This window comes from Macrobrachium rosenbergii, chromosome 22 (assembly GCF_040412425.1).
Source record: "Macrobrachium rosenbergii isolate ZJJX-2024 chromosome 22, ASM4041242v1, whole genome shotgun sequence".
Classification (NCBI taxonomy): domain Eukaryota; kingdom Metazoa; phylum Arthropoda; class Malacostraca; order Decapoda; family Palaemonidae; genus Macrobrachium; species Macrobrachium rosenbergii.
The window spans coordinates 34,243,737-34,270,993 of NC_089762.1; the positions used below are offsets into that span (position 1 = coordinate 34,243,737).

Genomic DNA, 27,257 nt, shown 5'->3' on the forward strand with positions numbered 1-27,257 from the left:
GCACAAAAGTAAACTTTACTGTAAATTACCTTTGTGTATCATTATTTACAAAAATATAAATACATTAATACAAATTTTTCATACCAATTTTACACTCAAATGCATGAAAACCTGTACAGTAAATTATTGTACTTCAAAAATTAAACAAACTTTCTGCAGGGGCATCACATCTTTGGAAAGTGCAGTAACTTTGCGAATGGGTATGACATTCTTTTAAAAGTACTCTAACTGTACGTGCTGTAATTACCTTTGTATCATATTTATGCATGCACGAAAATAAACATTATATATTTTTCATACAGATTTTACACATAAAAGCATGAAAACTTATAAATTACTTCAAAAATTCAACAAACACTTCTGCAAGGTTTCTCAAGGATTTCACAAATGGTCCCGTGTCTGTGAAAAAATTGTGTATGCCAATTAGTTAGGTTCCAATGTACAGCTTGCGTGTCTGTGAATTCACGCAATTCGAATCGCGTCAGTTCGAGGTATTACTATACGCTAAAAGTGTAATCGGTATACTTTGCTTAAAAAGGGGGAGAATTTCCTTATATGCTCCTAAGCATACTACTTATGGCCACTCATGTATATTATTGATATATTGGAATAAAGTAGTTGGATTGGAAACTACATATTCATACTGTTTTTCTTTATCAATTATTAATGTTTATTTAGAAATATATTAAAATTTACTAGTGAAGTTAAAACACATGAAGTCTTGATGACATCAGAGTATGGTTTTATAATTAATGGATGTATCTGTGGTATGTAAAGATAATTATGAAACAAGAGTTAACAAGATATCAGATAGAATTTATTAAACTCTGAGTGCAATTTATAGCTATTCATCCAAAGTTTTGTGTTCTGTACATTATTATGATATTACTTTCCATAATTAGTTTTTCACACTACCCACTTACTAATTTTGAAGATATTTCAAGTAAGTAAAGAGTAAATTTTTTTTTTATTAGCACATATCCTTCAGGCCAGCATATTCTAATTTAGTGGTATGGTTAAACAATGTGCTGTAGCAAAGTACCATATTATGCAGAAAGAAATCCATTTTGTTCATAATTTTGAAAATTGGAGCTGACATGTCGTCTGAATTACCATATATGAGGCATTGTTCATTTCCTGTGATGAATCAGTCCAATACAATACTTGAATTCTAACCCTCAATTCTTTAATATGTAAGATAAATTCTAACTTAATTCATTAATATTTATGACACCACCCCACTTATAGACAAGTTACGTTTTGGACAGCTGTTTGTATGTTGAATTGTTTTAAAGTTGGTTACTGTACTTTTCAAGCCCATTTAAGTACAGTATGATATAAAATCAATACAGTACTGTATTTGCAGAATAGGCATACAAAACAAAATTTGAACTTAAGGGTGGCATAGGGGAGCACTTTGAACACAATTTTATTTTGCAATCACATATGTGTGTATCATCACATATGTTTGTAAGTTGAATTCACGCAAGTAGGGTGCTATATATAATGTATATACTTAAACTCTGGTTATGAAGAACGGGTGGTGTTGGTTTTTTCTTTAGAAGGATATTGAATTGCATCAATTTATGTTCTTTTGGGGAAATTGTACTGGAGCAAGTTAAAACAACTGTGAAAATATACGTAGATGTGCCAAGATTTTGTCTTGTGGGCAGTTTGATAATTGAAGCAGAAAGGCTATATGAAATGTTAATATTTTGGAAATATATATGTCCCCCCCGGTATTCACGGGGCGATAGGGACCACAGCCACCCGCAAATAGCTAAAATTCGCAAATACGTAACATCCCCCTCTAAAAATGCGTATAACTGCCTATTTTAATAGTTCAATCACCAAATATACCTTAAACTATCATCCTACACCAAATATACGTTAAACTTTCATCGTAAAACACTGTAATATAATTTCAAAGTCATCTTAAAACATTACCCTTAAAAATATACAGCTTACAGCTACATGTAAAAACTAATCAAGTTCCCCTTATATTCGAGCACTGCCACTTTCTCTCATACAGTATTCGAGCTGCCCTGTTTTCTTTTTACAGTAGATAGGGGAAACACTGGGAATTGATAAGTAGAATTATGTACTGTACCTAAATATTTAGATATGCTTTGAAAAAAAATCAAGTTATGCAATCAACAATGATAAAATATTGTTGTGTGTGTGTTAATAATTCTTAGAATAAACAAAACTTGTAATAAAAACGGTACAGTAAATCAAGCAAAGCAAAAAAATGTAATGTACATATGTATGCACGCTCACATTCCATGGTGTTGTGAACTTCTTGGAGTTTTAGTATAGTATGTTTATGTGTATGATACAGTAATTCATATTTTATTAAAGGATATGTTCAGTACTGAGAGAGAGAATTCCTAATTCTTTCGGTAGTAGACTCAATCAGCTGATTCTGAGAATGTAAACATTACAAATGGCTGGACGATCAGTTTATTTATACATATTATGAGGATAATAAATCAGTGTAATATTATAGTATAAATGGATTCTGCAAGTGAAATAACATTTTATTGATATTTTGCTGTGTTGACATTAATATTAATATTTGAAAATTAGTAAATCATTGTAACGTGTACATTTCATGGCATTGTGAACTTCGTGGAGTTTTATTTTTGTATTTTTATGTTTATGATACAGTAATTCATATTTCATTAAAGGATATATACACTGCAGAGAGAGAGAGAGAGAGCAGCTGTTTTGTGATTTTGAGGTATTTTACTTTAACATATAGTATGTTAAATAGAGAGGAGAGAGAGAGAGAGAGAGAGAGCAGCTGTTTTGTAATTTTGAAGTATTTTACTTTAACATAAAATATGTTAAATATTTAAATATGCATTGAAAAAAAAAAATACATTTTGTTGATGGTTTGCTGTGTTTTGCTAATTACCAAATTGCCCATGAATAATTTGGGGAAAAGTTCCATAGAAAAATCTGCAAATAGGTGAGGCTGTGAATCCTGAACCACGAATAGGCAAGGGTTGACTTTGATTTTTTCGTTTTAAAAAGAATTTACACTACATGGAATTACTTAAAACACAAACCAAGCTTGGAGTCTCTCTCTCTCTCTCTCTCTCTCTCTCTCTCTCTCTCTCTCTCTCTCTCTCTCTCTCTCTCTCTCTCTCTCTCTCTCTCTCTCTCTCTCTCTCTCTCTTCAGTGTTCATCTGCAATAAATAATGGAAAGGAAATGTTCGGCACAAGGTTAAGCAGCTTTAAAAGATTTGATCTAATTTGGGATAAAGGACTTAGAATTTGCAGTTGGTTTTTTATAGAAAATAGGCTTTAGTTCAATATATTTTATGCAAAGTAGTTAGAAATAAGTGATAAATCAATCTTTATGTAATAATTTTCAGATTTTAGACTTGAAGAATTAATCAAGGTAATTTTGATAGAAAGTGAGTAGGATACAAAATGCTGTACTGTACATGTACATAACTTCTACATTTCATGTTAAAGGATGCCTGAATTTAGTCATTTTGATTGAGACCCAATCAGTCAGTCAGAACAAAAAGTATTCTATATTGCAACCTTGGTTAGAAATGTGTGCTGTTGCAGAATTTTGTTGTGAATCAGAAGTGGTTTAAGGGTTGGATGATGGCATATTGTTTGTATTAGTTGGAGTTGGTAGTTGCAGGGAGCTTTGAAAAACATTTTTAGGTTGTTGCTTGCAGTTTAGTGCATTACAGTTGTTTTGATTCCATAGGCTTGTGGATTTGTTTATTCTAATTATCTTTTTAGACTTTATACATTCTGTTAATGCATGTTGTACTGTAATGTCACCAGTCAAGAGTTTTTACCAAAAATGTATGATGATGTTAGATACACAGTTCATATTTTTTGAACCAGTAGGTGAACTTATTCCCTAAACAGCCAAGTTTGGACATGGTGCTTGAATATGTCTAGGCCAGAGACTGCACATATCCAGTGATCTCAAACATATTTACATCCCCTAGGGTGTTCATGATTGTTGTAGTTCAGATGAGTAGGTATACAGTAAAGGATGATAAGGGTCAGAAGACTGAAAAAGTTTGGGTCTACAGTGTAGAACACTCAAGGCAAACTGTAGGTAAAACCTTCTGCGTAGGAAACAGGTTTTCTGCACTTGTTACTTTGTGTTTAGGTGGTGTATGTGACATGAACGGTTTTTTGTGGGAAATTTTATAACGTTCAAAATTAAATTAATGATGCAAACAGTGGGTGTGTATGACATTAAAATATTTTAATCAGACCCAAGTAAAAAATATTGTATTCATATGAATGGATGTCTAAATAAAAAAAAAACTAGAGGAAATGGTTTTAGTTTTTCATGAGGTATTCTGCGGCCGCTTTATTACTAGATTTTGTATCAAGGTATAAAAGGTATTCTGTATGGAAAAACTAGCTAGGCTACGTATTAAGTCACGTAATCAAGGTAATTTTGCTGCAGTTTACTACAACACAACAGTACATGTAGTCTACATAAACTACAGTGGTTAGCCATACATGAAACGTAATAATTCTATGCGAGTAAATTTCAAGTTTTGCTTTTCCTTGGAAGATCAGTATTCTGAAATTGTCTGTATTAGTTATATAGGCATTCAGTGAGAGGATAACATTTTTTTTTTTTTTTTTTTTTTTTTTTTTTTTTTTACATTTCATTGCATGAAGAATAAAAAGTACCATGTATAGTAAGATGCTTTGTGGATTTTTGTATAGATGAAAACTAGGTTTTACCCAGGCCATAGATTTGTTTTAGGAGAGTATATAGTAAATAAAAAAGACTAAGCATATGCAAATGAAAATGTTGTATTCCCCAGATGTAAGAGTTTCCAGTTCAACATCTTTTGTGACACTTTTCTGGCTCAGATATATACAACTCAAAATCAGGAGGTAAAAGTTTTGAATAAACAATTTCTCTGCATTAGTACAAAGATTTATGGAAAGCTGATTTAAATTTCTACTAATTTAATAACAGTTAATACTGAAGTTTTGGATTTTGTCTAGTCCTGAGGATATGAAACTCATTCTCTTGGTGTATATTGTCTAAGTTCTTCAGTAATTTATAATTATGGATGTAATTTCGTGTACAGTAGTCCCTGCTCAAGATGGATGTAATTGGTGTAGTATACCGTGATCAGTATAGAAAGGTTATAAAAGTTTCTATCAGTGTTTTACTTTTTAATTATTGAACACTGAATAACAGCAAGAATCGTCATCCGCACTGCTGTCCCTAAGCTAATGGTTCCGTTGCCTTGATGCATTGTCTGCAGCTAGTTCTGTCAAAATCATTGCCCTCCATTGAACCCTTCTTCAAATCCTCCTCCACTTTATCATGCTATCTAATCATTTGCTTCCCTCTTGACCTGCTACCCGTGACAGTTTCCACCCAAGTGCTCTCCACTCCCTCCCCTTGGAATGACACAAGGATCCTTCTTGTTGAATTGTGAAGTTTCTGATCACTATTTCCAACCTATATCTTGCATTCCTATTTTCCTCAAGATATGTACACTGAAAAGCATAATGCTGGCAATAAGATACAGTACAGGGTAGTTTTAGGTTAGTTGGTAAACATAGGGTTTAATTAAGATTTTTTGAGAGTGTCATATCACCTTATTAAAATAATTATTGCATTTTAATCTAAATATGTAACTAATCTAATTAAGTTTTTATTATTATTTTTTTTTTTAGCTATTCAGTACTTCAATAAATGACTGATTTTTTTTATACACTTGTCCCCAGTCATCATATACACTGCATGGCAAGCTGTAGGTAGTAAATAAGGGCCTTAGCTCATTGCCTTGACTGGTCAATTAATTTTTCACTACTTTCAACCGGTCTTTGGTCTCCTAGCACTTGCAGCTATCCAATTTGTTAAACATTGCATTGCCTTAGATTTTAGCACTCATATAAGAAAAAATTCTTCAGGCAAGCTTATTGGAAAGCAAATTAACATTTTAGTAGTGTCATTGAACTTGCGTAAAATAATTATTGTTACATGTATTCTTATCCAGTTTTCTCTTTCTTCTCCCTTCAGGATTTGGTCCTAGAGGAATGCATGGTCCAGGATTTACTGGCCCCCGAGGACTGTTAGGGCCACCTCCCATTGGACTTGGGTCAGTTTTAGGTGGTCGACCCCCACTTATGGGTGAAATAGGAGGAAGACCAAATGGACCTGGAGGCCCAGGAATGCCTGGACAACGTCCAAGTTAGTATTTCATAGAGGTGTCCATTACATACAGAATAAGCATTTGTGTTGTAAATGTAGTATTTTAGTTACACATAGTATTTTGTTTCTTATGATTTAAACATTGCTATATTATGCCTCTTGGTACTATATTATGCTTCTTGGATTAATGCTAAATTTCTCTTTTTCCTTTAATTTTTATTTAAGCATTTTTTTAAATAATAGTGATGTGAACTTTAGTCAGTGGTTATTTTTTAAATTTGATCTCAAATACAAAAAGTATTTGATACAGATAGTGAATGTGTAACCCTGTCATTGTTAGTCGGCTCTTCTCTTTTCTTGGGGTAGGCGATTTAATTGTTTTAGTTACTTATGACATTTCAATTGAAAAGGTATAAATTTAATGCCCTTAAAAGGGCAATTATGCTATATAAGGCAACAAAGTTAGAAGCCAATTAAATTTAATTATCATAACAGATCCCATTGCAGATGGGAGTTCACGATATTGACTTCCACATATTGAGATGAAATAACTTCCACAGGTATTTGGATGGATGGACCAGGTCCTAGGTTCCAAGGACATGATCCTCATGGAGGGCCTCAAGCCCTTAGAGATGGCATTCCAGATAGACCCCCTTGGGAAACTGATCGATCCCGTGATGACAGACCAGGTGAAATGGATCGATTCCGAGACGATCGTGCAAGAAGCGATGACAGAACACGTGATGTTGACAGGGAGCGCTCTCGAGATGACCATTTCAGAGATGACATTTCCAGAGAGGATCGTCCAAGAGATGACCGCTCCAGGGATGACCGCTCTAGGGATGACCGCTCAAGAGAAGAACGATCAAGAGATGATAGATCTAGAGATGAGCGTGACAGGTCAAGGGATGATCGCTCTCGAGATGGACGTTCAAGAGATGATCGCTCAAGGGATGAGCGTTTCAGAGATGAACGTTCCAGAGATGATCGCTCAAGGGATGACCGTTATCGGGAGGATCGGTACAGAGATGATCGATCAAGAGATGACCGCTCTAGAAGTGATCGCTTTAGAGATGACAGGTCCAGGGATAGCCGTCCCAGAGATGACAGATATCGGGATGATAGACCTCGAGATATGGATAGACCTTGGGATAATAATAGGTATCGTGATGAAAGGCCCAGAGAGTTTGAGCGTAGAGATGAAAAGAGACCTTGGGAAACAAGGTGGGGTCCACAGAGAGAAGATGAAAATAATATGGCAGCTGAGGAAGCTGAACCCGATAGCTGGGATATTTGGGCAAAGATGGCATCTGGCAATCAGAGTGAGAATGCAGCCAGTAGTTTTGATGAAACAAATAAACCAGGTGATGATTCAAAACTGAATGCAGATGCAGAAGGGAAGAAGGATATGGATGCTGCAGATAAGGAGAAAGTAGAAGCCAAGGAAGGAAAGGAACAACCAATGGAAATACAAGAAATAAAAGAGGATAAAGCAGAATCCATGGAAACCAAAGAATTGACTAGTAAAAATGATGGAGAACCAGAAGAAAAAGACATTACTCCAAAATGTGTCGAAAACAGTTCTCAAGGAACAGAGGAACCACATTCAAAATCTGAGGTGAAAGATGAGAGCTGGGATGCCAAAACAAAGGAAGAAACTGCAGAGACTGAAGTGAAGGAGGCTGTTTTGAGTAAGACTACTGAAAGTCTGGATGATCAGCCCTCAGAAAAATGTTCAGAAACTAGTACAACGATGGTAACTGATCAGCTACAAAAGCCAGAAGTAGCTGTTGCTGATATTGAACATCCTGTTGTGGATCATCCAATTCTTGATAAGTCTCCAGTATCATCAGATACCAAATGGGATCAAGGAGAGCAAGATGCTGAAAAGAAAGTTGTCCCAGATATTGTAAATAAGCAGGATTCAGTTGTAGAAGTTAGATCAGAAACAAACACAGAGGGCAAAGAGGAGAGTTCTCTTCCAGTACCAAAAGATGAACAAGAAGAAAGTAGTGCAGCTAAGGTACATCCTAATGCCACAAAAGAAATAGATATGTTTGAAGATCATAGTAGTAGTATGCCTCAAGAAACATCAGCTGATTCATCATCTCAAGAGGCACATAAATTTGGTGCAGATTTCATGCCACCTCCTGCTGTTCCTCAAAACACATCATTTTCTTCTGAGCAGGACTCTCGCATGGAATTTGAGGAATCAGAAGATCACCAAGAAGCTTTGTCACCAAGTGTTGATGAAATAAGTTTAGAGGCAAGTATGAATATAACTAATATAACAACTCAAGATGAAAATTTAAACCCAGAGCAAGTTGATAGGGACGGAGATGGTCAAGCCAACGAAGGCTTCGATGATAGTATGGACCAACCAAGTGAGACTCGGGATGGTCAAGAAGAAGAAGGTGATGGTCAAATCAATGAGGATTAAAAATATTGCTAAGGAAACTTTAATTTATATATAAATATATTGTGCCTAAGCAAGAGATAGTGTATATGATAAATTGTGTAAGTGAAGCTCGGTAGACTTCATGTATTACATATTAACTTTGAAAATGGTTTAAGGAACATGGACATACGTATCGGATGCAAATGGTTAAAGGAACATGGACTTATGTATCGGATGCACTGGACAACTTGTGACTCCTAACAAATTCAGATGTTCAACAATTAACAAAGTTTGTCTCATTGTCTGCTCAAAATTGGAAGAGAAGTGGTAGTGTTTCTTGTTAGACATGCACGAAGAGACGGTAATACGTGACTGAGGCGTACCTGAATTTTACACGGATTTGATGCCGTAAGTGACGAGCCTACCTGTGATAAAGGAAGTTTTGATTATTTATGTTCCTCAGGCAAGTGACTCTGTACCTTTTGGCTGTGATGTAGAATGTAGGAGACTCCTAAGTTGTAAAGGTTTTAGCTTTTTGACTGTTATTTTTAAAAATTTTATCCAATAAATTTTAGACTATTTTGCTTAGATGGCCTATTTCATTTGTCCAAAGGTAAGGATTACACAAGAATAACATTTGTACATATTAAATGGATAAAGGATGTGTATCAGATGTGCCATTTGATGGACTGTATTAAGTAGAGACTTTTCTTGAAAATTCATATAAAGATACCAATCATGGTATAACTAGCATTATGCCTAGTAAGGTACATGTCCATTAGGTACATGAGTCACGCTGGATGATGTACGACTCAGGTAGGTCAGTAACTTCGGCATCAACAACTACAACAATCTCCAGTCAGCGCAGCGATGGACCCCGCATAATCACTCTAATGTAGTGGTTCATGCAAGGTATAGTACCAAGCGATGATCAACAAGTGTACAGATGAAACAAGTGTACAGTGCACATCTACAATCAAGTGAAAACTGCCCAAGTGAACCTGATAACTTAAAGTGGGGCATATTTGCCCATTTTCATCAAGCAATGTAACCTACTGCAAGAAGTGAATGAGAAGTGGTATTTAAAAAAGGATCAACAATTTTGTGCTGCCAAAAGTTTTTCCCTTCCATTGTGTGCTGCTGATTAGTTTAACATTTTAAAATTTTATGTCATATTTTTATTCAGTACACCTATCAATTATCATTGAATTTGAGGCCTTGATTAATGTTATTCAAAATTGATATTTTGTATTTGAGAAAGGGGCCTGTTTGGTGTGCTCTCTCACACTTGTTTAATCTGTTTTGTGGTGGTTTGGGTGAGAGCTGGGCCCCACTCACCTTAAGCCCAATCCATCACAGTATTGCGTAGTTTGTTTTGACTTCAGTCACAAGCCTTGACACCTCTCTTAGCTGTTCCACCATTGTAACTGCCCCTGCCCACTACAGAAGTAGGGCCTTTTAACAATATCCCCTCTGGCAAATTACTGCAATGCAATAATTCACCAGACCTGAGCCTTTGAAGCCCAATAACTTGTATAGTTTTTGCAACCTGTCATTAAGGTATCTATATAAAGAATAGTTGTGGATTTTTCAAAGTACATGTCAGTGTTGTTTTTTCAATTTACCTTAGCTACTGTATTAATTTATTGAAATGGTTTGATGGAAAAAAAGCAAAAGTGATAGGTGTTGGCTTGAAGACTGATATTGTTTATCTACAAAACTATGAAAATAGTAAGCCTTAAATGTGATAAATAACTGAAGGTTCTTGGTTTTATGGAATTTATTTGGCTGCTGATGATGCATGGACACCATTGATATATATACTGTATATCTGTTGCATTTATATGTGTTTATATGTGTAATGACTATGTATACACATATAAAAGCTTTTAAACATACAGCATATATATGTATGTATATCCACCTTCTTGATTGCAATATGAGCTTGTATCACATTTAAGTGTGATTTGAGACATACGTTGGTGATTGATGGTGTAATTTTAGTATTAAGCTTATATCATTAGTGTAGAAGTGAGTGTAGGCATCTGTACCACAAATAGTGGTATCTGGTGAGCCCCTTATAAAGCGATCATTTTCGCACTCCCATAACAGCTACACCACCACCTCAGAATTTATGATAGCTCGTTTTGGGGCTTTCATTGTATGCTGTGCTTACTTAATGTAGTAATAAAGTGTTTGTACTCTTTAAACATTTCAATAAGCCTTAGTAATCATGTGTTTCACATAAATAGTTCCAAAATAACTGATTTGCATGTAGGATGTTGTAGTAAAGTCCCAAAATTAAAGGACATCCTAGATGTTCTTATGTTATTGCACAATTGTTTTCCTTAAAAGATTTTATTCAAGGATTTCTTGGGGGAATGTGGATTTGGGTGGATTGTAATGCAAGGAATCAGGATTAAAGGTTTTGCTGTTAGAAAGGAAATAATGTTCTGGGTAGGTAATAAGTTATCTCATATTAACAAGAGCGGAGGGTTGAAGTGTGCATGCACGTGATTGATGTATCAGTAAAAGGTGCAAGCTTGAGGTAGAGTTTATGAATAAAGCTTAGTTTGAAGATTGAATAAGCTCTTTGCCTTCTCCAAAGATATTTTAGGAATGAACTGTAATTTCTGTTGCTTGTTATATTCATGTGCGTGTATTTTATGCTTCTGTGTTGTGTTTTTCTCAGATGCTGTTTTTGTGCGATTTTCATATTTTTTGATGTATGTATTGAAGGTATTCCTATAACCCTTAGGCATTCAGGGTCTTTGCATTCAGGTTTTAGCTGTAATTTTGCCAACATAATTTAAAAAACGGTAATTCATAAAAGACTGAATAGTTCCACCAAAAATCTCAAAATAATTCTGCGTTAGATTTTGTGAAGTAAATTATTGTTAGACCAACATTAGAGACTAAAGGGAGTGCTGGGTGGTAGTTGTGCATTACACTAGATAGAAAATAAAAATTACTTGGCTGAGTCATGAAAGAACAGATATTAGATAGATTTGATTTTGTATCCTGCTGCGTTTTAAGAGACGTATATCTAGAAATGCTTACTCACATTTTATTCAGACTCAAAGTAATGTAGCCTAGGTCAGCAGTATATATCAGGGAGAGAGAGAACTTGATGCCAAAAAAGGAATTTGTCTAGGTTGTATAACTTAGGTATGGTGGAATTTTTTTAATGAATAAGAATATTAACCAGACCAAAGCCATTGAAAATTAGGGTTTCCCACAATTACAATTACAGTTGTAATTTGATGTGGATGAGTCAATAGATTTTAAATACGCAAAAAGGTTTTGTGGATAAGAATCTAGACGCGTGCTAGTTTTAAATGACAGTAATATGGCAAGGTTTAATTTTTTGAGTATGTATATAGTTTTAGAGGATTGTTATAGTGTAACATAATTTTTTCAATACTTAAAATCCAAACATGCCGCCATATTTAAATCCTAGGCCACTTAGGGGCTTAGTGCTGTCATTGTACCTCATGTGGTGCAATGTAGGCATTAGGTTTGTCATTGTACCTCATGTGGTGCAATGTAGGCATTAGGTTCTTTAGCAGTTTCCCCTTGGCCCTTACCTGCAACCACTTTCCTTTTACTATATCCCCATTCATATTCTTCTTCCATCTTGCTTTCCAACCTCGCCCAACAGTTTCAACATTATTTTCAGCACTGAATGACCTCATAGGTCCCAGCGCTTGGCCTTTGGCCTACATTTTCATGTTTCAATTAAATCTTAGCATCCAGTGTTGTTGTGGCTTGCTTTTTTTATTCAGATTAAAACTAGATATGGCAGATTCGTTGTGAGGTACCTCTTGGAAGTTGATGAACTTCCAGAGATGTACAATAACATGGAAGCACATACAAAAATCATTAATTCACCTTTTATCAGTAAAACAAACAAAACTCAAGTAAGAGTTTGAATTGATCTATACATAAGACTGATCAACTGGTCTGCAGGTCTCAAATTTCCTAAAGGGAAAAGGGTTGTACATTAAAATTAAATTATCAGAAATAAGTTTATGGGATTGTATGTGACCAGCATCACAAATTATTTTCATGACACTTAACTCAAACTCAATTGGAGCTTGAGATGAAGCTCCAATTTTTAGGCCATTTTTTTTACATCAACTATACATTACAAAAGTAGATTAGTCGGATAACATATTTTAGCAGAAGTATGATCTTACGTTCTTCTTAGAAACTAACAATACACAAAGGTTTGGAATGGAAAAACTTTTGTGGTTCATTCAAACTAAAGCATTCAGTAAAAAGAGACCCACTCTTTTAATCCTTAACTTTCAATATGAGCTAAACATTGATAAGAACTGCAGTGTTAATATTGTGGATAATCCTGCCCTTACCCCACCTTAGACAGGTAGCAGTCTAGGCCCATATATATTCAGGTTAGAATACTATATAGTTTTCACTACCTTGCCATGCCACATTTGACAGCTGCACCTTCAAAAGTTTAGTCTCGTGTTCTGTAATACTCTGCAGTTTACAGGAGGAAACCAATAATTACCTTCTTGAATCAGATATTTGCTTCAAAAAGATGTCAAATATTGTACAGTATCCAGTCAAGTACATGCCTTAGAAAGGGTTTTATATACCGCGTAATGTTTTTAGAACTCATTGAAAATGAAGTCACAGATTGCGTTGCAAAAAAATTTTTCAACGAATTCTAGGTTTTTTGCTCATGATCAGCTAGTAACTATATTTCAAATGACCAGCTCTTGATAAATTCCAGAATAGGTAGAATAATAAGGCAGTGACTAAGAAGGTGCTACCTACCTAACAAGATTTATCTGGCAGTCATCACTTTAAAGACCATGTCGAATTGTATTCTAATTATGTTATAGAAATTTAGGACATTGTATAGGATTACATGTCTCACTTACAGAGCACTTTTGAACAATTTTTAACCTACATATGAAGGTGATTTTTTAACCATATCTATTCCAATACATTCTACCAGAGGCACTGAACCTCGTGGTTATCATAGGAGCAGGGAAGCATCCTGCTCCTCTCCGAGAAATTGGGAAGGCATACGCTTCAGGGGAGGCAATCAAGCCTCCTCCCAGTAGTATTTCTCATATGGGTGGAAGGCTGTACCATTTTCGGGGCCACTGGAACTTCAGTCCCTGGGCCCAGAGTATAGTTATCAAGGCCTGGGGTGGAGCTGGACTGTTTGTCCCCCTCCCCCAATCAGGTTCGGTCAGTTACCAGCCGGGATCTGGAGGACTTTGTGAATGGCCTGTCAGGCTTTTTCAGTCTGCCAAGGAAGTTCCCTTCCACTGGAAAGTTTTTCCGGGCGTGTCCCGTTTATTTTCCTCATTCAATGGGGCAAGTCTCGGTTGCTTACAGTCTTGTAGGTTCGGATCCTACTGCTCCGTGGAGCCGTAACCACCTCTATGGACCTTTCCGACGCTTCCTTTCACATCTTAGTTGCAGGAAGGTTCTATCCCTTCTTGGGATTCAGACTCAGGGAGCAGGCGTACCCCTTCAGGTTCATGCCCTCCTCAATGCAGCCCCCAGAATCTTTGCCAGTTTGAACAATACCGTAGTTCAACAGCTCCGGTATTAGGAGGTTATGCTAGCCGCATATCTAGTTGCCTGGCTCATTTGGGCACCCAGCGGGAATTGCCTGAGGGTGCCGGTCATTATAATCGGTTTTCTAGAGTCTCTGGGCTTCTAAGTACACAGGAAGGAATCCCACCTGATTCCGGAGGGTAGCCTTCAGTAGTTGTGAATCCAGTGGAAGCGGAAAGAGATGGCAAGGGCAACCAAACATTTCATCAACACAAGCATACCTCTCGCCGTGCCCAAGAAAAGGTCTTGGGCTCTCTCCAGTTTGCTTCAGTGACGGTTCTCCTTCTGAAGTCAAAGCTGGTGTTTATAACCGGGGTATGGCGGAGTCAGGGACGTGTCTCCCTGATTCCTCCTGTTTGAATAATGGCCTCTGGCCTTGAACAACTGTCAGAGCTTATCGAAGTCAGTTCCTCTCCAGCTTTCCCCTCCGGCCTCAGTATTCCACACCGTCACCTCTCTTGGCGGGTGGGGTGGATATTTTTGGCCCCATGAAGTACATGGAACTTAGTCGGTCACGTTCCGGCAGTTCCATATCAACGCTTTGGAGGGCTGTGGCAGTCTTCCTGTCCTTGGGAAACTTCTTCCTCCCAAGAGGATTCATTTTACGCTGGTTCTGAACAAAGCAGCAATAGTGCGCTGCGTAAACAAGTGGGTTCGAACTCGAGTTGCATCATTCAGGTTATGGTTCATTCTTCTCCATAACCAACAGACACAAGTGCCTCTGTCTGCCACCCTTCTCGTAGGGGTCCAAAAGGTCACTACATTTTCCCTATCCAGGGCCTCCCCCCTGGTGTTGGAATAGTCCTTAGACGGAGCGTTATTCAGGTAGTCTTGTGATCTTTTCCTGGACCTAGAAGTGGGTCTGTTTGCAACCCAATTCAGCCACAAACTATCAAACCGCCACGGCTGGTATAAACTCAGCCTGCGTCAGCCTCCTCAAAGTTCTGGTGCCCTGGCTTTGTGGTCTTTGTGAATTTTACAGTTTAGGAGGAAACTGATGTTGGTCCTGTTATTACTGTTTTCCTAAAATCAGTCAAGGGATCCTACTCTACTGCAGTATGGTTCTGCAGTTAAGTAACTAGCACTCTTCACATAGTTTTTGAAGCTACAGTAATGATGCAGCCGCATTGGCCCCAAGGAAAGTGTTTTGTTGGAACCAGACTCACAGGCCCTTAACTTTCAACCCTAAGGTCTGTGTTCGTCTGAGACCAGTACTCCGTCCACATTCGGTTTCCTGGTCTTTGAGTAATGTATCGGAGTTAGCTTCGGTAACAAACAATCATCTTGTTCTTACCTTTCCTTGTTGGGGAAGACCCAAATTTTTAATCAACTTAGCTTCTAGTGTTAGTTTTCCTGTACTGTCTGCCCTGTCTAGCGGAACCAACCATTTTGGTTTCCCCACTCAGGGGTAGTGTTGCGAATTCCTCACCCTAACTTTCTATCTACAGTTGAAGGTCCTCATTTTCGGTGGTCACCTTGGAAAGTACTCCCCTTTCACAAGGTCTGTCTCTGTGCCCAGTTTTCTCCTTACAGGCTTTTTTAGACAGGACCTCGCAATTTTGTCAGGTCCTCTCTTTATTTGGAAAGAGGGGGGGGTTACTGTCATTGTATCTGCTATTAGGCAGCAAGTATTTTCTTAATAAAAGCCTATTCAGGTTCAATTCCAAAGCTCATGCTCTTAGATGGTGGCCACTTACATTATTTTCATTACATGAATTTCGAGGACCTTACTAATGTTCAGGGTGGAATTCTCCCCTAGTTTTCAATGTCTCTAAAGTCTTTAATAGCATAAGAATGATATTTATTTCTCTGTTATTATTTCACCAGCTGACACGGGTCCCCGATCCAGAAAAAGGATTTTGACAAAGGAAAAATCTATTTCTGGGGAGGGGCCCGTGTCACCCGGTGACCCACCCCTGTTTTTCATTCTCTCCCTCCCATGGTAAACATCATTCTAGTGGGGTGGGTGCTAACATGGAATGTAACTAGTGTTGCCTTGTGTACAGTCCACGAGTAGTGCATGGGCTTGTATCGGCACCTCTCTCGTTGGGACTTTTGACATTGGGAATCTTTATAGGGCAGGGTCCCGTGATTGTGACAATCTCACCCTTTACCATATACGACTCCATTTCTTGGAGCTCGCTCTGGGGGTAGTAACCCCAGCTTTACATTTAGCTTTTCTCTGGTATCTAGCAACGGAATTACCTAGAAATAAGTGCTGAATGGATTATTTCACCGGGTGACACGGGCCCCTCCCCAGAAATAGATTTTTCCTTTGTCAAAATCCTTTTTTACATGTAAAACTCTGTTTAGGACAAATTCTCCAAAGTTTTCCTCTTCATTAAAAGTATTGGGCAATTCTTTACATACGCTCATGGCTGAGTTAGATCAGTTCTAGAATTCAGATTTCAAATCTAAACAGAAGTGTACTGATTTAGTCAAAAAGCTACTCGGGCTGTCCTCTAGCACTTCATTCAAGGGCTTTTTCACAGGGTGATCCAGCTGCTCTGGAGGATGTTTATATGGCCCTCCAAGTCTTATTTGGGCCTCTTATGAGCAGTGTCTTTTGATTGTTCCTTTGTCATTTTTCTATGAAGCATGCTTACCTGTTAGCTGTTGCATCACTATGGTGTGTGACCTAGCTGCTTTCCTTGTTTGGCAGTCGCCTCCTCTGGATGTTGGCCTTCTGCTCCTGACTTGTCAGCAGGACACAAATGGCCAGTATTAAAGTTGCACTACTGTCCCCTTTGCCAGTCTGGCCTAAGTACAGTATTAGCATATGTAGATGGTCTCCTTCACCAAGGAAAGCCTTCCTTCAGGCTACAAACTCATTAGACAGTTTGTTCCTTTCCTCTTTGCTGATATTCACAACTTCTCTACCTCCCACCAACTACTGTTATTATTCAGGTTAATAATTACTGATGGGTTGTCTAACCGATGAATATAAAACTCATTTTTTCAAAGAAACCTGTCATCCCTGTAGCGGGTTAGTGCCATCAGTTCACCTCATGCGGTGCACCATAGGCATTACTTGAGGTTCTTTGCAGCATTCCTTTGGCCCCTAGCTACAACCCTTTTCATTCCTTTCACTGTACCTCCGTTCATATTCTCTTTCTTCCATCTTACTTTCCACCCTCTTCTAACAATTGATTCATGGTGCAATGCCAGGTTTCCCTCCTGTTACACCTTTCAAACCTTTTTAGTACTATTAATTTCCATTTCAGCGGTGAATGACCTCATAGGTCCCGGCGCTTGGCCTTTGGCGTAAATTCTATATTCTGTTCTGTTCCAGAAACCTGTCATAGAAAATACCTAACTGTTCACTTTTTGATAATTGTCACAATCAGTTTATGTGACAGACTTTTAAAGCAAGTTATTATTGACCAAAAGGCTAGAGGCATGCTTGCATAAAGTCATTCTTAGCTATAATGGTGCTTTTTTTCTACTAGACACTATGAAGTAGGCTATGATTGATGGGTTTGTATGAAAAATTTAACTTATTTTCTTTGGTGTAGTTTTTCCTCTTGCAAATGTCTTATTCGTACATGAATACAAACCCTCAGTCTTTTTATAGGAATTACCTTCAGCGCGAGCTGGAGCAGGCTATTCTACACAACAAGGCTGTTCAGTAGTTGAATTACGAGTGGGAGGGGTGAGGGGTACCCTCACCATCTCCCTTCACTGAGTTGTGCAACCACTTGCCTTATAGCCTTCGTTCAGAGCGAATGCGCTTCTTCGCCTTCCTCTGCCCTATGTTTGCCGGCTGTTCTCTGCACTTCGTCACGGTTTTTACCTGTTGTGCTGTTCTTTGTTATACTGATACATTGTTATATCTATTCTTGTTTTTGTGGTCCTTGCAATGCAGACCCAATAATCATCTAATCCTTTACCCTGTCTGTGCCCTGGTGTAGGGAAGTGACGTTGCAATTGCTTCCTTTCATCCATAAGTTGACCCGCACACCGTTTGCACTTAATAATGCGAAAGTGTGCTCCATTACTGATACAGAACTTGTACGAAGTTTCATAATTGGTCTCTGGAGCAGTGGATGCAGTTTGCTGGTGAGGAAATCCGGGAGGGTTGCCTGTCCATCCTCAGAAGGATATTCTCCAACGAGGACACTGGATAGCTCCCTGTCTCTTCCCATGCGACTCCCCATTGCTGCTACCTCTTCTAGGAAAGAGTTCACTCTCCCGCGTTCCCCTATTGCTTCGGCAATGAGTGGTTCATGGGGGAGGGTGGAGATCAATCACAATTGCTCAAGGGCTTCTGTTTTTTCAGGGGGAGAACAATCTTCCCCCAGGCAAAGGGAAGCAACCACTACTAACCCATTTTTTGCAGGTCTGGGAGAGATAGGGAAGACGATTCAGGAACTTGAGAGACCTCTGGCCCTCCCTTGGTCTTCCTGGGGAGCCATTGGTGCTGGGTTTGATCATGCACCTTAGTGCATCAAAATTATCTCCTGTCTCGACTGCTTTGGTGACTGGAGCTACGGTTTCAGTCACAGGGTCCAGAGGAACTTCCACTACGGTCACAGCTCCATCTCTCATTCACTCTGTTCCTTCAACTTCTAAGCCCCCTCCAACACCAAGGATCTCCCCCTGGACGAGTTGCTGAGGAGTACAAGCGCGACCGCAAGAAGACATCGAAGATGAGACCCCTTTTGTGTTCGTCTTCACCTCCTCCCCTTCTCTTTCCAAGGGTCCCATTATGTGGACAGACCCGAGGAAGCTAAAGGTTGCTGCTCTTGACCGTAACTTCTGAAGGCCCAGCGGCCCTCTCAAGGCATGTCTTCTTCCACAGAAGAAGCATTGGGATCTCTCTACGATTCTCCCTTGTCCCCGGACAGAGAAACCACGTCTCAGGTCTCCGTGGACACCCAAGCCACAGAAGCAGCGCATGCTCGGACCAGCCATGATGCGGCTTCCATGAGCCAAGTCTGTGTATGTGGTTTCCCCATGTTCACCAACTTCCAGGGCACCGTTTCCATACAACGAACGTCTCCTATGTCTGGTAAAGAACCTGCCGCACATGACTCCAAGAATTTGTCATGGAAACTCATCCCCATTGTGGATCCCCGTATAGCAACATCATCCATCACACACTGTGTCTCGGATGATCCTTGTGCGGATCTTCCCTACCCATGTCACTGAAGCTTCTTCTGCCAGAGTTCCCATGGACCTACGCGGCTACGGTAAGTGTTCACGGTCTCCGAACCGGGACGTGGCCGACAGAGAGAGTTAGTGTACAGTGTACAGTACTCCCACCCCTACAACTCTGATGAACCGAGAAGTGGCTCCTACGAACCACGCCTCTGTTGATCGGAGGCCAGGGTCCTGTTACATTGATGCCAACTATAGACTCTGCACTTCTGACAAAGCTTGGAGGAGGTCCCCCACCCAATCTTTGCACTTTGAGGCCTCGGCCTCAGAGAAGATTCCAACACATCGTTGGGGCAGCCCACACTCCTGCCTGACAGTGCACAGTCGCTCTCCTGGTGGTGGGTCCTATTTGCGTGAAAGGGCCCACTCTCCTCTGGATAGCTTTAGAGCACGTTTGCGGGAGTGTGTGCTCTTCCCCCAGGGACAGCCCCCATTCACCTTTGCTTGACAGGAGCTTTCCCAGACCTGTGCATCAATTGTCCCCATGGGTTGACAATTCTTCACAGCCTTCTTCTCCTGCTTGGACTTCAGCTTCCAGTAGGTTCAGGAAGGGTGCTAGGCCCTCTCACCTGTTCCTTCAATCTCCTGGAGATATTCTGGGAGCAGTGGAACAGACAGGACCCGGGTTGATGATTGGGAATTGGTTTCCCATCGTAGCCCTACGTACACCTGCAGTTTGGTCTTAGGACTGGAACGGACTTATACTTGGGCGTTAGAGAGGTCATAGGGGTTCTGAGGAGTGTCTCTCACCTGCAGAGAGAACAGCTCGGGAAGACTGCAACTTGGAAGGGCCAGAAGGTCCCCTCCCCAAGGACGTGAACACCCCCAAGCTGCAGAGGTTACTTTGAGATTGTTAAACTGATTCGTCAGCACAACAATCTAGGGGAAGAGACTTTGCCAACTGATGAGGTTGTTCCTTCAGGTCTAGAAGCACTGGTTGGACCACGCAAGGAATCCCCACCTTCCATAGAGTTACCATGGTCGAAGCTTGCTGAGTTGGTCCTGGGCCAGGTGAGCTCTCTCATCTCTGGGAGAGAGAACTCACTTCGGGCCAGCTGCTTGTTCAAGCTACTTCCTCCTCCTCTTCCTCATCAGAAGAAATTCTATAAGCCCTCAGAAAGGTCAATTCCGACAGCACAGGTTGACCTGACTTAGTTTGTCTTGGTCCGGGTCTGTCATTGGAGCAGCTCCATGCGGAAGGCGTTTCCCTCTTGCATCAGCAGTCAGCAGCCTTGGAAACGACTGCTGTGGCAGCATTTCAAGCAGTCTCTTGGATGGACCATTGGTCCACCACAGTAGCCAAGGTGATCACTTCCTCGTCGTCGCTCACCAACAAAGAAGTGGCTAACCTTAACAGACTATTCCTATATGGAGGTAGGACCATCACCTACCTAGCCCACCAGACAGCTAATCTTTGGGCAAACTTGACAATGAAAAGAGAGATGCGGTTCTCTCTTTGAGTTTCTAAGTTTGTTGGTCCTGAGTCAGTCTTGACCTTGAGGAATGGACCGTTGCTGGGTTCCACTTCTCTCTTTGACAGAGAGTAAGTGGACACCTTGGTTGATCGTCGAAGAGCGGATGACAATGACTGCCTTGGCCACCGTGCGGTGGCAAAGACCTCCGGGCCTTCAGGTCAGGCTGGTCATTCCTCTACGGGTCCTAGGAAACCCCAGAATCCCAAGGTCCCTCGTGGGAACACCCAGCCTTCTTCTGCCCCCGTCGGGAAGGGTGTGAGTCAGCAACCCTTTTGGTCCTCTGCCCAGCCACGTAGAGGAGGTATGGGGGAAGAAGAAGGGAAGAGGACGCTAGGGGCAGCGTTCCCCTCCCATGCTGCCGCTGGTGGTGGGGTGCCTGTTGAGCCATTGGGCAATGTGGCAGCAACACAGAGCAGAGACCTGGGTAGTAAATGTCCTTCAGGTGGGCTATTTACTTCCCTTTGAGTCTCCTTCACCTCTCACCAACCTTCCGGTCCATCTACAGACATGTTCCTGGCTCACCGAAGGACCTCGTTCTTCAGGACGAAGTGAAGATGATGCTGAAGAAGGGTGCTGTGGGTCATGACAGATCGGTGTCTGGGCTTTTACAGCAGGATCTCCCTCGTAGAGAAAGTATCAGGGGATGGACTTTGTTTCGGGCTTTCAACCACTCCCCAGGTGTTCACAAGAGTGTTCACCCATGTTTTAACTTGGGCCTATTCACATGGGATACGTCTTCTGGTTTGAAGTTGCTCCAGGACAGAAATCGCCTTCTCGAGTTTTGTCGCATCCTGGGCATTGCGATAAATCTTGAGAAGTCAGATCTCATACCCAAACAGAGGATAAACTACCTGGGCATGCTGATAGATACGGCAGCAGTGAGAATCTTTCCCTCAGACTCCCGTGTTAGCAGGTTCAGGGAGGCAGCGCAATCATTCCTGTCCTGACTGGAACAACCAGTTCAGATGTGGCAAGTTGCTCTAGGTCATCTGTCGTCTTTGGAGAAGCTGGTCCCTCATGGGTGGCTTCACCTTCGTTCCCTCCAATGGAGAATGAAGGAGTTCTGGTCTCAAGCAAGGGATCCACCGTCCCTTCCCATTCCTCTCTCAAGAGAGGTGAGACAGGACTTAGCCTGGTAGCTAGATGACAGGAACCTCATAATAGGAGTTCAGCTTCACACTCCTCTTCCCGAGATGCTGCTGTTCTCGGATGCTTCGAGAGAGGAATGGGGTGCACACCTGGAGGAGTTACTAACCTCCTGGGTATGGAACCAAAACGACAAGCACTTCCACATCAACATCCTGGAGCTCAAGGCAGCCTTCTTAGCTCTCCAAGAATTCCAGGATTGAGTGATGGGGCACTATGGTACGAATGAGCAACAATACCACGGTAGTGGCATATGTCAACCAGCAAGGGGGTATAGTGTCTCTTCAGCTTCAGCAGTTGACAGTGCAAGTACACAAGTGGGCGGTAGCACACTTAGTGGAGTTGTCAGCCAGACACATCCCAGGCAAGAGGAATGCAGTGGCAGACAAACTCAGCGATTAGGGTCAAGTGATAGGTACAGAATGGTCTCTACACCCAGACATCAATGAGAGATTGTTCAACCTTTGGGGGCATCCAGTAATAGACTTTTCACAACCCGCCACAACAGGAAGTTGCCGGTGTCCTGCTCCATCATCCCAGTCCCTTAGGCTGCAGCGAAGGACGCCTTTCAGCACCCTTGGGACAATCTCGACACGTACGCTTTTCCTCTGTTCTGTCTTATTCGTCAGGTGATCAACAGGGTAATGGTCATCATATACCTCAAAATGACCCTGGTGGCTCCCAAATGCCCACATGCCGAGTGGTCCCCTGAACTGCTAGCTCTGCTGTCCAAGGCACCGAGGGAAATTCCTCCCTGGCACAACATCCTTTGCCAACCCCACGTAGAGGTTCCACTAGTCCGTAGAGTCCCAGTGCCTTCATGGTTGGAGACTATTCAGCGCCTCCTGCAATTGAGAAGCTTTTCTCACCGAACAGCATCAGAGATGTCTGGGTATCTTTGGAAATCATCTGCAGACGTCTACCAAGGGAAATGGGCCATCTTCTGTGGTTAGTGTTGTGGAAGGGGTTTCTCTCAGGTTGGAGCTACTATTCAGCAGGTAGCGGACTTTCTTGTCTTCCTTCACCAAGAGAAGTATCTCTCTGTCTCAGCAACTAAGGGCTACAGAGCTGCCCTGGGCCTAATCTTACATCTAAAGGACATAGACCTCTCTTCCTCAAGGGAGATCTCCATGCTGATAAGAAGCTTCAAAGAGTCTTGCCCCCCCCAAGGGAACTTGGGCCCCCTGAGTGGGATGTGACTCTCGTCCTTCGAAGATTGACTCGTGCATGTTACGAGGGTCTACGAGAGTCATCAGACAGGGGTCTGACCCTCAGGACTGTATTTCTGCTTGCCCTGGCATCGGCGAAGAGAGAAGGCGAACTCCATGGTCTTTCTTATAATGTTAAACACTTGAGGGGATGGGGATCTGTTTCTTTTGAATTTGTCCTGGAATTCTTAGCAAAGACTCAGAGTCCATCAGTTCTTGATGTGAGATTCAAGTCCTTTTCGATCCCCAGAGGACTCTGTAGGTAATGAACCAGACGAGGTGCTACTTTGTCCAGGTAGAGTGCTGCAGTGTTACCATAAAAGGACTCAACAGCTTAGGCCTGTGTGTCGACGACTTTTTGTTAGCACTGGCAGGACCAAGAACATGATCTCTTTCTGGCTCTGTGAGACTATCAAGCAGGCATATTCAATGTCAGACGAAAAGGATTCGGGTACATTCTGGCCCAGAGCTCACGAGGTCAGAGGCAGCGCTCCGTCCCCCACATTCAAGAAGAACCTGTCGGTGAGTCAGGTGCTGAGAGCAGGAGTGTGGTTGCATCAGACAACGTTCACCTCCTTTTACCTGAGGGACATTGCCCTTGGACACCTTTTCCTTGGGTCTTGTGGTGGCTGCTCAACAAGTTGTGTAGCTCATCCAGTTTCCCTAGCGGGACAGGTAGCATCTGGTCTTAAGATGTACGGTCATAGAAGTGAGAGCGAGTGTGTGTGACTGGCTCCCCTTCTTTCCCTTTCTCGTACCTCTCCTCTTCCGGCGGGCAGAGGATAGGTTGTTAAGCTGTCATGTGCTGGGGGGACACAGATACAGGTGAGTAGCCAACCTTTCTATTTCTTCCATCATTATGATCTAATTCTGTAGTAGCAAGTCCTGCCCTCTCTCTAGCAAGGGGGGAGAGAGGGATTGGCAATAAAACTAAACCATTGGTTATCTTAGCTTTAATGTCTCTGACATAGGGTTCTTCCAACCGTACATTACTTTTTCAAAGTAATGTTGCTTCCAAACCCTTTACTTTGAAAAGCCCGGAAGTCTGACAATCAAGCACACAATTGTTCACCTGATCAGAGGCATGGGACTACTGTACTTCCTTTGCTCGACATTACACGACCAGGAAAAAGTCTTAGGTGAGGTGAACCTCCAGTCAGTTATGAAGCTTACTCATCTTCCCACCCATCAGTAAGTCTTCCTATGTAAAGACAGGGTTTGTATTCATGTAGGAATAAATGACAAATTTTGAAAGTAATTTGTATTTTTCCTAACATACAAACCTGAGGTCTTTACATACACTGCCCACCTATAGCCACCCCTCATTCTGTTTCCTGGGCTATAAGGCAAGTGGTTGTGCAACTCAGCGAAGGGAGGTGGTGAGGGTACCCCTCACCCCTCCCACCAGTAGTTCAACTACCGAACAACCTTCCTTGGTGTGTAGAACAGCCTGCTCCAGCTTGTGCTGAAGATAATTCCTATGTAAAGACCTCAGGTTTGTATGTTAGGGAAAATACAAATTACTTTCAAAATTTGTCATTTCTTTTGATGTCTCATGGTGAATATATTTGTTAACCTTTCAACTGTTGTTAGATGTTGCTATTAACATTATACTGTTATAACCAGCCTTCTGTTCTTTACAGCCATCTTGAATATTTACACGTTAAATTTATAAGAATGAACAGTCTAGTTTTGAATGACCTAATACAGTAATGTACATGGTATTACAGCTTTTGCACAAAGTTGATTTTCCTTATTGCATCTTGGTACCTGTTGTTTTTAGTTGTGCCACAGCATAGATGTATAGGCTAACCAAGTAAGCTGTGCAACACTTTCAGGATTAACACTGGGAAGGATCCACATTCTCTTTGTAGCTCAAGTTGGGGTCTAGTATGTTGTGAAATGATTGACGTCAATGACTGTGTTAGTTGTGACATCTGAAGACTTGAAACCAATTGATCAGTTTCCTGAAAAAGCTAGTAATATTTGTAAGAATTGAACTGCACTACAGTGGTCTTTTTCATTAAGACGACATTGATGTGTTCCCATTGAAGGGGTTTAGGGGCTAATTTTGTTAATTGGTGCCAAAGGTGTTTGTTGGTTATTTTGATGCTAAATTAGTATTGTACACAAGTTTTTACTAAGTTTTATGCTGTACCCATAAGTTTAGTTACAAGAGTTTTTAGAGCATATGAGGTCTTTACCTTACTCTCCTTTTTGTTTGTCACCCTAAGGGGTAGTGCCATGAGTGCACCTCACTTGGTGCACTGTGGGCATTACATAAGGTTCTTTGCAGCATGCCTTTGGCCCCTAGCTGCACCCTTTCATTCCTTTTACTGTACCTCCATTCATATTCTTTCATTTCATCTTTTTCTCCAACCTCTCCTAACAATTGTTTCTTAGTGCACTGCAAGGTTTCCCTCTTGTTAAACCTTTAAAACCTTTTACCTGCAGTTTCTGCACTGAATGACCCCATAGGTCCCAGCGCTTAACCTTCGGCCTAAATTTTATATTCCGTTCCTTTTTTTTTTTTTTTAAGATTAAGTTCTCTGATTTTGCTTCAGTTTATTAGGATTTTCTATTTATTAGAGAAATTTTTGTTTACCTTTAGTAAGCTTAACTTTGTATTTGCAATAGTGACAAAATTTTACAGTGATTTGTATTTTTCCTAACATACGAACCTGAGGTCTTTACATATGGGATTAACTTTCAGCAAGTTGGAAAACCGGCCGATAAACTTTTGCAGGGCGGTTATGGTAATGGCTTCCTATGGTAAGGGCGGAAGCACCGCCCACCAAGTTGGTACGTATTTAATTCTACACAGTTTACCTTTTGGCCGGTGTCTCATTTAGACATGTTTCTTTTCTCCGACCTGCTGTTTTACTTTTCTCTTTTGTGTTTGAATATAATTGATTTTATGGTATATTGTTTATATTCTTTTTTATACTTTGCATATATTGATATATTGAAACATTGTCTCCTTAATGATATATTCACTTATTCTTGCTATGCAGCCGTATTGACTCGTTTTAGCCTGCATAAGTGAGTGTATTGTACATTTTATTCTTGAATTACATACTTCATTTCAGTTTGATTTTCCCCATAGATTTATATATTTTTTTTTTACATCAAAACCGTCACCAATTTTTATTCCAGATTGTGGTTGCATTTTCCCTAACTGCCTTTTATTAAGTCTTCAAGACAAAAAAGTATAAGAGATATACCTAGACAATTTTATCAAGATTTGTAACTAATTTCATCAAGTCTCCCAAGCTTTGCTTCAATTATAGGCAAGAATTATTCCAAATTAATCCACTTTCAATTCATTAATTTCAGCATTGTCCAGCTAATCTGTTTTCCCCCCTTTTTCCGTAAGTTAGTGAATATTAAAATTACTTTTAAGATTGTTTACAGCCAGTATTTTGAAATTATAATTTTGCTTTTTTTTGTTGTGCAGTATTTATTTCTTTACTTCCATGTGTATTGATTTTGATATTGATGCGATATTGTAATATTTTTTTTGTTTAACTAACGCACAAGCTGGTCAGTAGTTAGGAGTAAGGGAAAAGTTGTCTATTTACCTCCTTTGTAATGCTGTTTTCCTCAGTATTTTCTTTTGATTGATTATGAAATTTAGGTCTTGAAGACCAAGCGCCGGAACCATCAGGATTATTCAGCGCAACGATGAAGATGAGATATATAAATTAATGATGTGATTGATAATGAGAAAGGTGAATGATAACATACTGTACTGTACTAGTAAAATTCGGTTAAAATATGAACGTAAAAAATGAAGAATGATATTAGATAAAAACCATAAAAAATAAATATTTATGTAAATTTTGTATTTAAAATACTGTACATCCTTAGTATATAAAATAAATATGAAAAACCTTTAATAAATTTACTAAATTATATCTTGTTGAAAAGATCAGATTTTCTCAGATAACCCATACAGTTATCTACCTCAACATCAACATTTAAAATTTATAAAACAGTCTTCCCTGCTAATAAGTATTTTGCCCTAAGGCGATTAAATCTAGGACAGTGCACCCGCATGTGTTCAACAGATAGCTGATCACCACAGTGAGCA

General features: G+C 40.3%; 1 protein-coding gene across 10 annotated transcripts in view; it reads left to right on the forward strand.

The window, feature by feature from the left end:
• The window catches only part of Isha (Insulator su(Hw) mRNA adaptor), a 116,764-nt gene extending 105,986 nt beyond the window's left edge, over window positions 1-10,778 (forward strand). For all 10 annotated transcript variants that reach the window (XM_067124613.1, XM_067124611.1, XM_067124609.1 and 7 more), the window contains 2 exons: window positions 6,045-6,215; window positions 6,737-10,778. In XM_067124613.1, coding sequence (XP_066980714.1) covers window positions 6,045-6,215; window positions 6,737-8,616 — 2,051 coding nt within the window. In that variant the 3' untranslated portion in view covers window positions 8,617-10,778. The remainder of the gene's footprint in view (window positions 1-6,044; window positions 6,216-6,736) is intronic.
• Window positions 10,779-27,257: the final 16,479 nt, after the last annotated feature.